The sequence below is a fragment of the Artemia franciscana genome, chromosome 6 (assembly GCF_032884065.1).
Source record: "Artemia franciscana chromosome 6, ASM3288406v1, whole genome shotgun sequence".
In the NCBI taxonomy this organism is placed as follows: Eukaryota; Metazoa; Arthropoda; class Branchiopoda; order Anostraca; family Artemiidae; genus Artemia; species Artemia franciscana.
In genome coordinates this window covers 25,827,372-25,841,244 of record NC_088868.1, presented here as the reverse complement: position 1 = coordinate 25,841,244, position 13,873 = coordinate 25,827,372, and the positions used below count along the sequence as shown (strand labels likewise).

The following is a 13,873-nucleotide window of genomic DNA, read 5'->3' as shown; positions in this document are numbered from 1 at the left end:
TGACACTATTGGTACGGGTCGCTGCACATAAGGTGCCATGTGCCTAACTTTTTATAAGAAGTATGTAGTGTGGTTAAGGGAGAAGGTTTTTAAAGGTACCACAGCACCAGTCTACATTCGTACATATTAAACATTGTTATGTGGTTTCAGTTCAAATAGGGGTAGATATTGTGCCTTTCTGTTGAAGAGTTCACGAGGAGAAGGAGAGGGACAATGAAGGCAAAATTGGGCCTATAGCTTGTTTTTGCATCAAGTCACAACCTCATTTGTTTGTCCAAGTATCGGGAGGTGCCTTATTTTTGTGCATATTCATTTTCAGACTTTTTGACTACAACAAAGTTGACAACCTCTTAGAAATTCAAAATTGTACGTATTGGGAAAGAAAGAAGTATTTGGTTGAGGTTTAGGTCGCGAAGGGGTTTTATAGTTTTTTATTGTTTTAAAAGTAGATTTGTGGAAAAGAGTCACACTTTAGCGTAAGGAGTGAGGTGTTGAGGAGGGTACAGCCCCTATCATATACGGAATAATGTTTTTTTAAGTTTTAATGTTGCTCCTTACTCTCAGCTGAAAAAACTTCTTTGTTTTATCTAATTTATCATTGTTTTTTTTAAATGATACTGGAAAATTCAGAAACCTTCAAGGAAATTCTCTTCCCCCATGACATATTCCTCCATGGAAAGATCCTCCCACGTAACCCCTTCCCCCAACCCCTCTCCTCCCACCACCGAAAAAAAACCCACCCGGAAAACGTCGGTATACTTCCCAATAGCCAATACTATATGTAAACAGTGAACAAAATTCATAACTTACAGCCCTTCCTAAGCGGACTGTTGAGCATTAAGACGTCTTCAAAGATATAGCTATTAGATATTTTGACTATGCTGAACAAAATGGCTATCTCAAATTCTTATCCTGTGACTTTGAGAAAAGGAGCATGGGAGGAAGCCTAGTTGCCCTCTAATTTTTTGGTCACTTAAAAAGGGCACTAGAGATTTCAATTTCCCTTAGAATGAGCCCGGTCGGTACATTCTAGGACCACTGGATGGATACGATCACCCCTGGAAAAAAAAACCCAAAAAAACACGCATCCCTGATCTTTCTTCTGGCAAAAAGAAATATAAGTTCCACATTTTTACAGATAGGAGCTGGAAACCTCTACTGTAGGGTTCTCTGATACGCTGACTTTTAGGAGGTGTTTCTCCCTTTTTATTGATGAAACCTATATATTTAGAACCAGCGCAAAAATTCTTTTGATGTGTCTATTGGCATTAAATTTCCGTTTTATAAAGTTTGGTCTTTTAGAGTTTTTACAACCTGATATTTTGCGTGTACTTATCTTCTTCGTTTTAGATTCTTGATCAATTCTGTAGTGCGAAAGTAATTTGCAATTTCTTTGATTGCTCTGTGATCTTAGTTGAACATTCAACAGCTTTTGACTGTTTTTTTTTTTTTAGATTTTAAATTGAGCTTTTATGCTAATTTTGCACTGAAGTCGAAACCAATTGTTTGCTTTGTAGGTGAAAAACTTACTTGCAAAAATAAAGGTGTCGAAAATAAAGAGCACCTGGCATGGGCGCCAGAAGGAGGGGACAGGGGGAGAGCCCCCCCTGAAAACTTGGAACTATATAGCAATTATAAGGAAACCAAAGGAAAAAGAGCTGAATAGGAAAAAACAATGGAAAAAATGTGTGGTGCCCCATTGTTGGCTGCCTTCCAATAGATTTTTACCTTTTATAAGGAAAATAAAGTTCTAATTTGTGACAGGGTGACCTCTTTCCACTTTTTCCACAAACATTTTTTCTATATGGTTTGCACGGAGCAAAAAAAAAATTGATTTTTTTATAGCAATGAATTATAAGTAAAACCATAACAATCCTTGTCACTAACGATAGTATAAGAGCCTAATTATTGTTAACATTCAATCAAAGAATCAGCTTTTTATGGTGATCCTAAACGTGTATTTGTTTATTAGTAATTAGTACAGTTGTTAGTACACAAGAAAGTTCGTATAATTTTAGAAAACACAAGGGAAACAACTTAATAAGGGGTAATTTCGGTAAAAATATGCCGTCAACTTTTGCATGCATTGCAGGAGTACCCATCAGCTGATATATAAAGCAACTATAATCAAAAATGTTTCTCCTGAATGGTATGCTGGGAGTTTTTGTATTTTCCTTCTGAACGGATAAGTTTTTTGGTTTTTACTATTAATTCTTTTTTGTCCGGGAGTGATTGTATTTATCAAGTTGTTTCTTTGAAAAAGATTTAATTTTTTACAGTTATGAAGTATAAAGGCGTCGCATATATTGGTTTTTGGTATTCAAAATTAGATTAAAAATATTGAAATAAAAATATTTACTTGATTTTTCTAATTTTAGTTTTAATGTTTTACTTTTAACAAACTATTTTGATAATGCGTCACTTTTTATAAACAATTGAGTTTAAAGGCATTAAATATTTTTGAGTTTGATCACCAAATTCAAAACTGTCAAGTTCAAAACATTGTTAAAAAAATATCTGTTCAGCACGCAGGGACCTTAGTAGTCAAGAAGCGTTGTTAATCTGATACAATACAATATCTGTTAAGCGCTTCGGTAGGCCTATAGTTCAACAAAACTGAATGCTGGGAGTTTTTATCTTTTTGTAGGTAGTTTTTGTAAGTAGGCTATTGTTTTGTGTATTTTTGTCATTAATTACTTTTTTTCATTTTCTACATAATTTTATTTTGATTGACATACTTTTTCTATTGTCATTAGAAAAATTTTTGTTTTTGAGCTTCATTAAAGAAAAAAGAAGTTTTTTCAACTAAAAGTAAGAACTAACATTAAAACTTAAACGAAAAGACATTAGTAGTATAAGCAAATGGTTGCTCCCCTCCTCAACACCTCGCTCTTTGCGCTACAGTTTTTGGCACTTTATAAAAAGTTACTTATTGTTCTAAACAACCCTTGTGTTTCAGGGGTTGTTTGTATGGACTTTGGACAAAGTTTAAGCTTTAGCGTCCAGAGTGAGGTGTTGAGGAGGAAGCATCCCGCCTCCTATACGCATTAATTTTGTTCATTTTAAGCTTTAATGTTGCTCCTTACTTTCAGTTGAATAAAAACTTGTTTTTTTTTTAATTCGGTCTCTGAACGTTTTTTATATAACGTCAAGATACCTGACTCCGCCTCCATGAAAAAATACCCCTCCCCAAAGAAATATCCTCTGGGCAATTCAGTCAATGAAAACTTACCCCAAACAATTACCCTAAACATTTCCAAATTGTTTATAAAATTGTAAAATGAGAATTCCTTTTTTAGTTTTGGTGCACACTGGTCCTAGTCACTTTTTACTCTCAGTTTTTTTTATCACCAACTATTTCATAAGATTCTCTTATGAAGAATTTTTTTTCGAACCTGTTCATTTTATTTCAATGAAAAGGACAATAAAAAAAAGAAGGTTAATTTGGAAGCTGGGTAGTGAGTTCAAATTTCACTTCCCTTTCGCTATTCTATTTTATTAATGTCCGGAAATACAAGGGATTTAAGTTCGAAGGAGGAATTGTCCTGTTTTAAAAGTGGTACATTTTAAATGACCGTTATAAAATCAAAACGTGGTATCTAGGCAGGCAGGATCATTTTTGAGCATCTCTACTCCTTCTGTAAACTATTCTAAGGCGTAGAAAATTGCCTAAAGACAAGCATACACCTGCTATAATCTACGGAAGAAATAAATCTTTATGTAATTTTGGTTTGAGTTTGATTTTCTTTCAAGATTCAATGAATAATAATTAAATATTTAATTGATGAAATAAATTGATCCTTTTACCATTAATCCCTGTGGTTTAAAGTTTGCAGTATTTTAAAGCTTTTCCATGCAATTTACTTGTTCTTTTTATTTGAGAGTTTTTTCCAAAAACTATTTAAAATAAACTTATTCCTACCAAAAAAGTTCCTTAAATATATCCCTTGTCACCCAGTCACCACTGATATTTTGGCGTTTGCCCCCCCCCTTGATAATTTTGTGGAGGTGCCTTTGGTACCAGCTGAAATTCTTTAGGTAGCAAAGTGTTGAAAATTCCTCCATAAGAGGAATGCAAAATTTAGGCCAGAAACGTGTCATACTTATTTCAAATACTATATGATATTGAATTTGAATTGTAATTCTGCTCTTTCCAAGGAAATGGCTCATTTCCCCTCCCGTTCAAGCATTATTTAAAATAGCCATTTTTAAAACATAATTTAGGTGAATTTAACTAAGACGAGAACAGTTTTAGTTAGGATATAATGACCCTAAAAGATATTTAGATATTTTGTAGCTTGTATTCAAACATTACTGCGAAATTCTATGTGTGATTTCATTTCCATAGTTTTACTAGTGTTTTATAATGTTTTATTATGAGTAATCCATTTGCTTTTGGAAAATTACTTCATCGTTTCATTTTTTATTGTTCTGTATTATCTTGTCTTTTATAATTACATGAAAAAATCAAGAACACTAGCAACGCCATCTAATTATTTTTAAAGTAATTTGTTTCTATATCCTTGTTTATAGGCTTGTTTTTGTCATCTGCTAATAATAAAATCCAGCAATTAGTTTTTTTTCTTATAAAAGTTTCGTTCGACATATTACTCATTTAAACTTTTCAGTTTTAAAAAACATTAGGAACCAGCAATTTGAGTGTGAACGATTTTAATATTCTGTCCATTTCGCACTTTAGAGTACCAAAGACAGTGAAAAAGGAATTTGGATACGACCTTACTTAAAATTTGAATATTGAAAATAAGTTTGAATCAACTTTCTTTGGAATATGAACGGTGAACACAAAACTCAAAATACTAGGAACAGTGAAAATGAAATTTGATTGTCCGAATTGGTTATGTGAAAACTAATACAACCATATACCTTATCTTAAACCTTAAGAAAGAATTAAGAACTTAATTTTAATTGTAAAGACCTCCATATGCAGTTATGCAGTTTTTGGTAGTAGCGGACACCAATTTTAAAAAAAAGAAACGTGGATGAAAAATCAGCAAAATAAAACTAAAACCATGTAATAGCAGCAAATGGCATAAAAGGGTATATCTTTCATTCAAAGCTGTAGTTGTCTTTGGGAATCAACGGATGGTTGATGTTTGAGTTTTTTAATGTTTGAGGTTTAAGTAAGTAATTTTGCCTATTTAATTTGACGTATCAGCTTGGAAACTCTGCCACAAACATGGTATTGTCATACAACATGGTAAAAACTTTGTAATTCTGAAGAAAGACCAAAAGATTGCGGAGACTCCAAAAATTATGATTTTCAGGTAAGAATAGACCTAAGATAGTTCAAAAAAGTAATTTTTTTCTATTTTGTTTTCTTATATACTTCAAGGCTTGGTCTCAGAGGTACAACAGGTTTGACAATGTCACAAAAATCTCTAAAGCACTAAGTTTTAAAGTAATTTGAAGGATATTAACGACCATAAATACTGGTAAAAGCGACTAGTTCTTGGGGGAATCCAGGCAAAAATGAACCGTTGCGTAAAATGCTGCTGCGCAAGTATATACTGTTGCGTAACTACCGTAAAATACCGTTGCGTAACTATAAACGCTGGTGCAAGTGCTAGGACTCTTATGGATTCGAACCAGGCCAAAAAAGATCGATTGAAACTCACTTTTTTTGGAAATTTCATATTCTTACAATTTCTTAAATATTATCTTATTTTTTTTTACTCTTATTAAAATAAATGTAAACATACAAAAATCTAACATGTAAAATTAAAATAATGTCATATGCTAGAAGTATATGTAAAAATTTTAATTGGGTATATATTTTACAACACTAAGTAAAACCACACATTTTTTTAAGTATTTCATTTCATTTTAATTCTAATTTTTAGTTTTAGTTTCATTTATTGTAAATTATGCTGAAAGAAGAAGTTGAAAACAAAGTGTAATGAGCTTATTTTTTTCGTAACGTATAGAAATTAACAAACAAAGAATCTCATTGAAACATAAAAAAAAAATTGAAGTAGATACTCACTCCTAATCGAAGGAAAGATGCAAAAAGCGCCATTGGCTTCAATGTTTTATTAACTATAATGACAGCCCACTCCTCTTTAAAAAATCTGAGGGCTACCCCAAGAAGAAGAGGGCCTGCCATCAATAGCAGGGCTAATAGAAGATTTAGGTAAGAAACTTCTACATCTTCTGGTTCCAAATGTCTCCCTTGAGTTAATATAACTGTCCAAAGTGGCATTGAAACTGAAATGAAGTACAGGCGTTTAAGATAAACTTCAACGAAACTTAGGCACCAAATAGCGACAAGACCACACTGCTTTTCCATCATAAATAACAAGTAGAACAATAAAAAAAAGTTATATAACTATTATACTTCTATATAACTTTAATAGCTTTATTTAATATAGCTTTTTTATTTAACAACGTTTTATATAATAACTTTAATAAAACTTTAATGTTTTATGCAACTTTAAATGAAAATTTTGACCCTATACCCAAGGGTTGTCCTCAGCAAAACAAATGACAAAGCAAAACGAAGAATGTAAAAGAACTCACGTTAAAACACAATCTTTAAAACTAAAATATTTTCTAAAAACAGCCCCGGCTTCATTACTTCAGGAAATTTCAACCAGAACTAGTACATCAAGCTAAGTGAAAAAGACAATTCATTCAAATGGAATTAATAATAAAAAAAAATACAAACTAGATCTTAAATCTAATTTGCGTTTTTTTTGGCAGCTAGCCTAAGGAGTCTGGCAATTTTGTGTGGTATTGTTTACTGGTTTTTAATATAATTTGTACATATAAGGTATTCAGTGAATATTTTTCTGAATCCCTATTTAAGAATATTACCACTTATTTTGATTCTAATTTCAATTGCCTCTCGAAAAACCTGTTTTATGCCTAAATCATTACTAATTATGGAAGTTTCTTCAAAAAGTATTTTATGGCTGGGATTATCAAAAATATTATTGCCTAAAGGAGAATCAAAAGAAATATTTGTAATGTTAGAACTTAAAGCTTTAGTTATGTCATCTTTGTGCTGTTGTAGGTGTTTTTTACTGAATTTTGATGAGTTTTACCGACAAAGTAGTTGCCAGAGTTGCATGGTATTTGATAAACCCCTGTTTGGCGAGTAACTGGGGTTTTATCTTTACCAGAGTTTAGGAACTTCTTGTTTTAAAATTATTCGTAAATACTATAGACAATTATTTTGTGTACAAACTTTTTTTTTAAACATGTAGTGACTTTTGGAATATATGGAAGGTAAATTATATTTGAGGGCTTTACGGGAGCTTCATATGGTAAAAGACCCTTGATTTCACGGGAGTGTCTTGCCAGTATTTGGCTAATTGTATCAAACAGTTCGTGGTAACGAAGGAGCGACCGGGCTCAGTAGTAACCGAAACTAAAAAAAAAAAAGATTTTGATACCAATAGTTACATCAAAAGAATCGCATTTTTACGCTGATTCTAAATATATAGGTTTCATTAAATTTACTTTTACCCATCAAGTAACAAGCTACAAAGTTACGAGCCTGAGACAACTTGCTTATTTTCTAGTACCGTTAAAATAAATTCATTCTAACGGAAATTAAAGGGTCTACTGCCCTTTTTAAGTAACCCAAAAAAATTAGAAGGCAATTAGGCCCCTTCCCGCACCACTTTTTCCCAAAATCATCTGATTAAAATTCTGATATGACTTTTTTCTTCAGTGAAGGGGACTGTCTCCTCCTTAGCTCCTAACCGTTTTCTATTTGTTTAATTACATATCATGAAACTGTAAATTTTTATGAATACAATACTTTTGGTAAGGCAGATAAACCGATCCATATTTCAATGATCTCTGTTTGGATTTTTATGGGTAGTTAAACAGTTCGTAGTAACGAATTGTAAGAAGTTACCCGGCTCAATAGGAACCGAAACATTAAAAAACTGAATTTTGATATCAATTGATATATCAAAAGGATTTGCTTAATATATTGATTCCAAAAATATAAGTTCGATTAAGTTTAATCTTACCCATCAAAAGTTACGAGCCTGGGAATATTTTTCTGATTTTTGAAAAAGGGGATAGACCCCCACAAAGTCATAGAATTTATGAAAATCACACCTTTGGATTTAGCGTATCAAAGAACTCTATTGTAGAGATTTCTAGCTCATATGTGCAAAATGTGGAATTTTGTGATTTTTGCCAGAAGAAAAATTATGGATGCGTGTTTATTTGTTTCTTCGTTTGTTTTTTTTTGTTTTTTTTTCAGGGGTGATCGTATTGACCCAGTGGGCCTAACCGTCAAGAGAAGGCTCATTCTACCGGAAATGAAAAGTAATAGTGCTCTTTTCAAGTGAACAAAAATTGGAGGGCAACTAGGCCCCCTCCCACACCAATTTTTCCCAAAATCGTCTGATCAAAATTTTTATATGGCTTTTTTCTTCAGTATAGTTGATAAGCACAATAACTATGTCTTTAGAGATAAAATGACCCCCTACAACCCCTGGGGAATGGTTTTAAGTTATAATAATAATAATTTATTTATCACCCACTTTACAAAAACAGAGGTTAAGTGGAGTAAAATACAGAAGAAAAACAGCAAAAGTAATACAAGAAACAAATTTAATCACATACAGAAAAAAGACGAATAAGGCGATGAAAACATCCTAGCCTATAAATCGCTTCAATAGCTAGATTGGCAGATAATTTTTAGAAAGCACCAGTAATATCTGTCGCACAATACTTTTTAACCAGTTTTGTATTCCGGTAAGAACGAGGTAAATATAAAAGAAATTTGCAGTACCGGTAATAATTTATAGGAATACGTTTTAGATCACCATTCAACAGAAGTGGCCTAATACCAGAACAGAAGAATACAGAATTATCGCAAAAATTTGAGTAAAGCCGAGTTAGCGCTTTTCTCCTATAGTGTCCACGATTTGCTACAATCTTAGAGTAACCGAGCCTCAGCTTATCACTAATATCTTTGACAGCACGAGACCGGAGAGCATTCATAGAATCACAAACTGTTATACCAAGCCAACGAAACGATTTAATACGAGGAATACTAAAACCACCGCAGTGTAGTGAATCTGAACAATTGTTACCGTTGAAAACAAGAAACTCGCACTTGTCAATATTTAGGTAAAGACCGATATGGCGGAAAGCAGAAGTAACTGACTTCACTGAACGGGCAAGACCAAGACTCAGTTTGACTAATCAAAAGAAGGTCATCCGCATAAGCCAGATATGAGATATCAGATGGTCCTAGTAGGCACATAGTCGATATTTTTGATAGTACAATTTCAATATAAGCATTAAAAATATGCGGCGAAAGAACTCCCCCTTGTCTTACACCGCAACGAACAGGGATATGACCAAAATAAGAATTATCTAATGACTTAAGGCGAAGGTAAGAATGGGAGTACCAAAACCGAAGCACGTGAATTAACGACGGATTTACTCCTCTCTGGCATAATGCTGTCCATGCTTGAGTATGACAAACACTGTCAAATGCTTTAGACAAGTCTAGGGTTGCGAAATGAAGTACGCGACGAGTGCGATGTGCATCTTTTAATAAAGAAGTCAAAGCACGGTGAGCATGCTGACAGCCTAGCCTCGATCAATATCCAAAGATTTTGATTTTAAACCCTTAATACCTTTAACAATACTTTAACAACACTTTTCAACTGGAATCACATGTCTCTGACATAAACGTGACGGCAAATTTTTTTCGAGCAAACGTGAGAAACGCTTATGCACTGCATAATTAACTTTCGAAAATATTTTTGAATAATGTTCGATCCAAGATGGACGAGGTATAATATCACTAGAACTTGTATCCGGAAACTTGGCAGAATTTATCACTTTTTGCCACTCACTATTACTTTTCGGAAAAGTTTCACCGGAGTAACGAACGGCACGAAGATGGCGTTTATATTCGAGTTTCGTCTTTTGTTTTAGATCAAACCCAGTACCCCGAGAAGGTCGATCACAGGCAGACCAGATTCTTAACCGGAATTTGGCCTTATTCTTGACTTTTTTCAGCAAAGGATCACACTTCCAAATTGGTTTTTGGGTATTCCGCCTAACATGGATCAGTGGGACGGCCACATCTTTAGCTTGCTTTATACATAAGGTAATGTCACGATAATAGTGATTCAAATCAGCACGAGCATTGTCAATAATGGGGTACGCATTTGTGCAAAGGAGATGGAAGGGGACACGTACGGTTGACAGTAGAGCTCCAAGTGTAGCAAGGTAAAGAGGCATATTCACACTAGACCAATCACGTTTTTCAAACCACTTATGCGACAGTGATGGTTGGTTCGAGTATACGTCAGAAGTAACCGTAATATCAAAATACAGAGGTAAATGATCATAATCTCTCTCATCTTTATCAACATGTACTGCTGAAATTTGTAATGAATGATAGCAGATACAGTTGAGACTAAATTTGAGACAAAACCACTACAGTGGATATGTGTAAAACTGAGGTCTTTCGCTAGGACCTTAAATGCTGAGGGTAGACACTGAAAAAGCGCTTCCTTTCATGTCGAGGAAACGGTGATGTCACAGTTTAAATCGCCTATAAGCACCCACTTGTATCTGAGACGCTCAATACCAGATATGAGAGTCTTTAATTTGTTGCAGGCATTAGCATAACTGAAGAAGGAAGAAACAGATCTTCTATCATGGAGCAAATAGGCGTTGATTAGGATCACGTCTGCAAGCCGGATTGCAAGATAGTGTTCAGAGAATTGGTAGCAGCTAGGAGACAAATATCTAGGCAAAGATCGCTTAATTATACAGGCAAGACCGCCAGAAGGCCTGCCTCGGGTACGGCGGGCATTCGTGGTGAAAACAGCATGTTGAGAACTTCGCCTTAGGAAGTTTACGCTGCAACTTGGGAGCAGGTGTTCTTGTAAGAGAACAACATCATGATTAGCTAGTTTCTCATCAAGGCTTAACACTTTAGCCTTTGTCCCATTGATGTTGAAAGAGCACACTGAGACTTTATACTCATTCATGATTGCAAGCGAGAAGGTCGTGGAATTTTGGAATTTGCAAGAGCCTTTAGTTTGGAGCAACGAAAACTGTAAGCAACATTATCTCCACTACAATTTGCACACTTTGGGGTGTTACTGCAAGGTGAGTCACTAGAGTTCATATGGGGACCAGAGCACCATGAGCATTTGTAGTTTTGATCGGGACATTTTGAGGCAAGGTGGTCAGGTGATTGATATTCCCTGCAGCACCTAGGAATTCGCCGATATTCATACACTCGGAATATTTCATAGCCTATCTTCAGTCCAGATTTAAGGGCCGAGGAAAGAGAGATTTCGTCTTCAAACATAATTTTCACACAATTTGAGCTCCCAATTCTCATAGCGTCTCGAACACCCCTACAAGCTTTAAGAGGCGCAAAATCAAGATCTTGTGCAACGCCTTTCATTATGCCGAAAAAATTTTTCCCCGCCATTTTTGCTTCACAATCACGAAAAACCGAGCGTGCAGATTTGCAAAAATCAGCAGGCTATCGATTTTCACAATCAATTCATCACCAGAGGCGCGCACAGTATCAATGCATTCGTGACCAGAAATACAGTCAATTCTTTCCTTCCGTTTAGATGCATTATCAAGATCACATGGTACATTCGTGATAATAACAGTGACTTTGCTTATGGCAGTAGCACTGCTTGGGAGGCTGGGGAAATTCAGATCGTAAGCAAACATTTTCTCATTAACTTGCGAAAGAGTCTGTTGAATTTCATTAAGTTTAGAAGCTATCCTGGAGTAAGCAACTGCTGGAATCCAGGGAACTTCGATAACAAAGACAGGCATGTCCTCGGAAGCACTCTGATTTTGAAGAGGTTCTAACATGTCTTCCAAATGATTCTGAGATGTGTTTGAACCCGTGCGCCTTGGATAGGGCTCGGTGAATTTTGGCAGCGAATCCCACAGGATTTTCTTCGATTTGGCAATATCACTTGACTCGAAAAATTCAACAGCAAATTTTAAGATCACTGTAGCTTCGACACCTTTTTCATTATTATACTGCAGAAAGTTCAGACCCGGGGCATAATCAAAACAGTCAGTTTCCATATCAGAGTCCATTTTCATGCAAAAAGTCTGTTAATCCAATTTCAAGTCAAAAACATAACCATGGGCAAAATACGTCTTAACCGCACGAAAGCTGAATGGTAGTTGGCTAAATTTCAGAAGCTCGAAATGCCAATAAGCGAGGGAAGCGTAGGCTCCTGCTATCTATTCCCCGCAATTTAAGGGAGACACACTCCCGGCAGGTACGACGACGCTTGCTACAGAAAACCTCCCCTCTTCTGCTCGCTTATTAGTAAAAATTTCCAAAAATAATTAATGAGTCTATATGATTTGATAATTATGACCATAGGATTATCTCTCTCTTACTGAAATGCTGGATAATAATTTCACTGAAGGTCAGTAACTTTAATCCTTTGCCAGGTATTGCGAAATCTAACTAGCTTCGCAGGGATTAAAATTCACTGAAAAAGCTTACTGGTTTGAAATTTATGATATCCAATTCTAGATAGATGTTTTCACCTTGAACTACGAAACGATACTTAAACTTCAACTTACCCATTGTAATATTTGTCATTGGAAAGTATACATATTTTTTGGGGCGGGGAAAGGAGGACGATTTTTCTTCTGGGAGGATTTTGAATGGGGAGGATTATCTGTGGAGAGAAAATTTTCAGGGGGCGGACTTTTCGAGGGAAGTTTTACACTGGGTAAATTTACCAGAATTCCTATACGAAATTTCTTTGTATATCTTGCTTTCTCTTTACTGATTGAATTCTAGGCGTAAAAATGTTTAGGGTAATTTTCCAGGGTAAATTTTCACCTGGACTGAATTGCCCAGAGGATATTTCTTTGGGGAATGGGATTTTTCCTTGAAGATGGAGGCAGGTATCCTGGCTTGATTTAAAAAACGATCAGAAATTAAATTTAAAAAAACAAGTTTTTTTCAACTGAAAGTAAGGATCAACATTAAAACGAACAAACGTATAGGAGGAGGTGTGTCCCTTCCTCAACAAATCACTCTAAACACTAAAGATAAAATTTTGTCCCAATTCTATACAAACAACCCCTGAAACACAAAGGTTATTTAGAACAATAAGTAACTTTTATAAAGTGCCAAAAAACTGTAGCGTGAAGAGCAAGGTGTTGAGGATGGGAGCAACCCTGATACTAATAATGTCTGTTTATTTAAGTTTTAATGTTGGTCCTTACTTTTAGTTGAAAAAACTTATTTTTTTTTTATTTAATGAAGCTTAAAAACAAAAGTGTTTCTAATGATAATGGAGAAAGTATGTCAATCAAAGTAAAAGTATGTCAAAATGAAAAAAAATAATTAATAACAAAACAATAGCCTACTTACAAAAAATACTTACAAAAAGATATAAATTCCCAGCATTCCGTTCTGTTGAGCAATGCCGAAGCGCGGGACGGATATTTTCTAACAATATTGATAAAATTTTGAACTTTTCACTGCCGTAAAGTTTGTTTATAAGACAAGATCTAACTTCATCTGGGTTAGAAATTGATGTGTAGTTTTTGTGCAAAGAGGATTCTAGAGAGGAAACTGTATCTACCACAGGAACTTGTTTTGGTGGAAAAGAGAGTTTTACCTTTTTTAAGACTTTGGATTTCCTTCGGTTCAAGAGCTTTAGAGGAGAGATTAAGTCCGTCCAAGAATAAACCCGGAGCATAAGTATGATAAAATTGTCGAAGATACGTACCTCAGATTTTCCAGTTTCTCATAAAGTCGGTCCTTATACAAGCGAAAATCATGACTAAATAAATTTCTTTCCAATCTAACAGCCTGAGAATAATCAACCGCGGACAGGTTTTCAAATAA

The 13,873-nt window shown here is 34.7% G+C and overlaps 1 protein-coding gene across 1 annotated transcript in view; it reads right to left on the bottom strand.

Annotated features, from left to right (window-relative positions):
• LOC136028238 (sodium-dependent organic anion transporter-like) overlaps positions 1–13,873 on the bottom strand; it is a 37,911-nt gene that overhangs the window by 3,131 nt on the left and 20,907 nt on the right. The window contains exon 3 of the mRNA XM_065705965.1: positions 6,005–6,225. Coding sequence (XP_065562037.1) covers positions 6,005–6,225 — 221 coding nt within the window. The remainder of the gene's footprint in view (positions 1–6,004; positions 6,226–13,873) is intronic.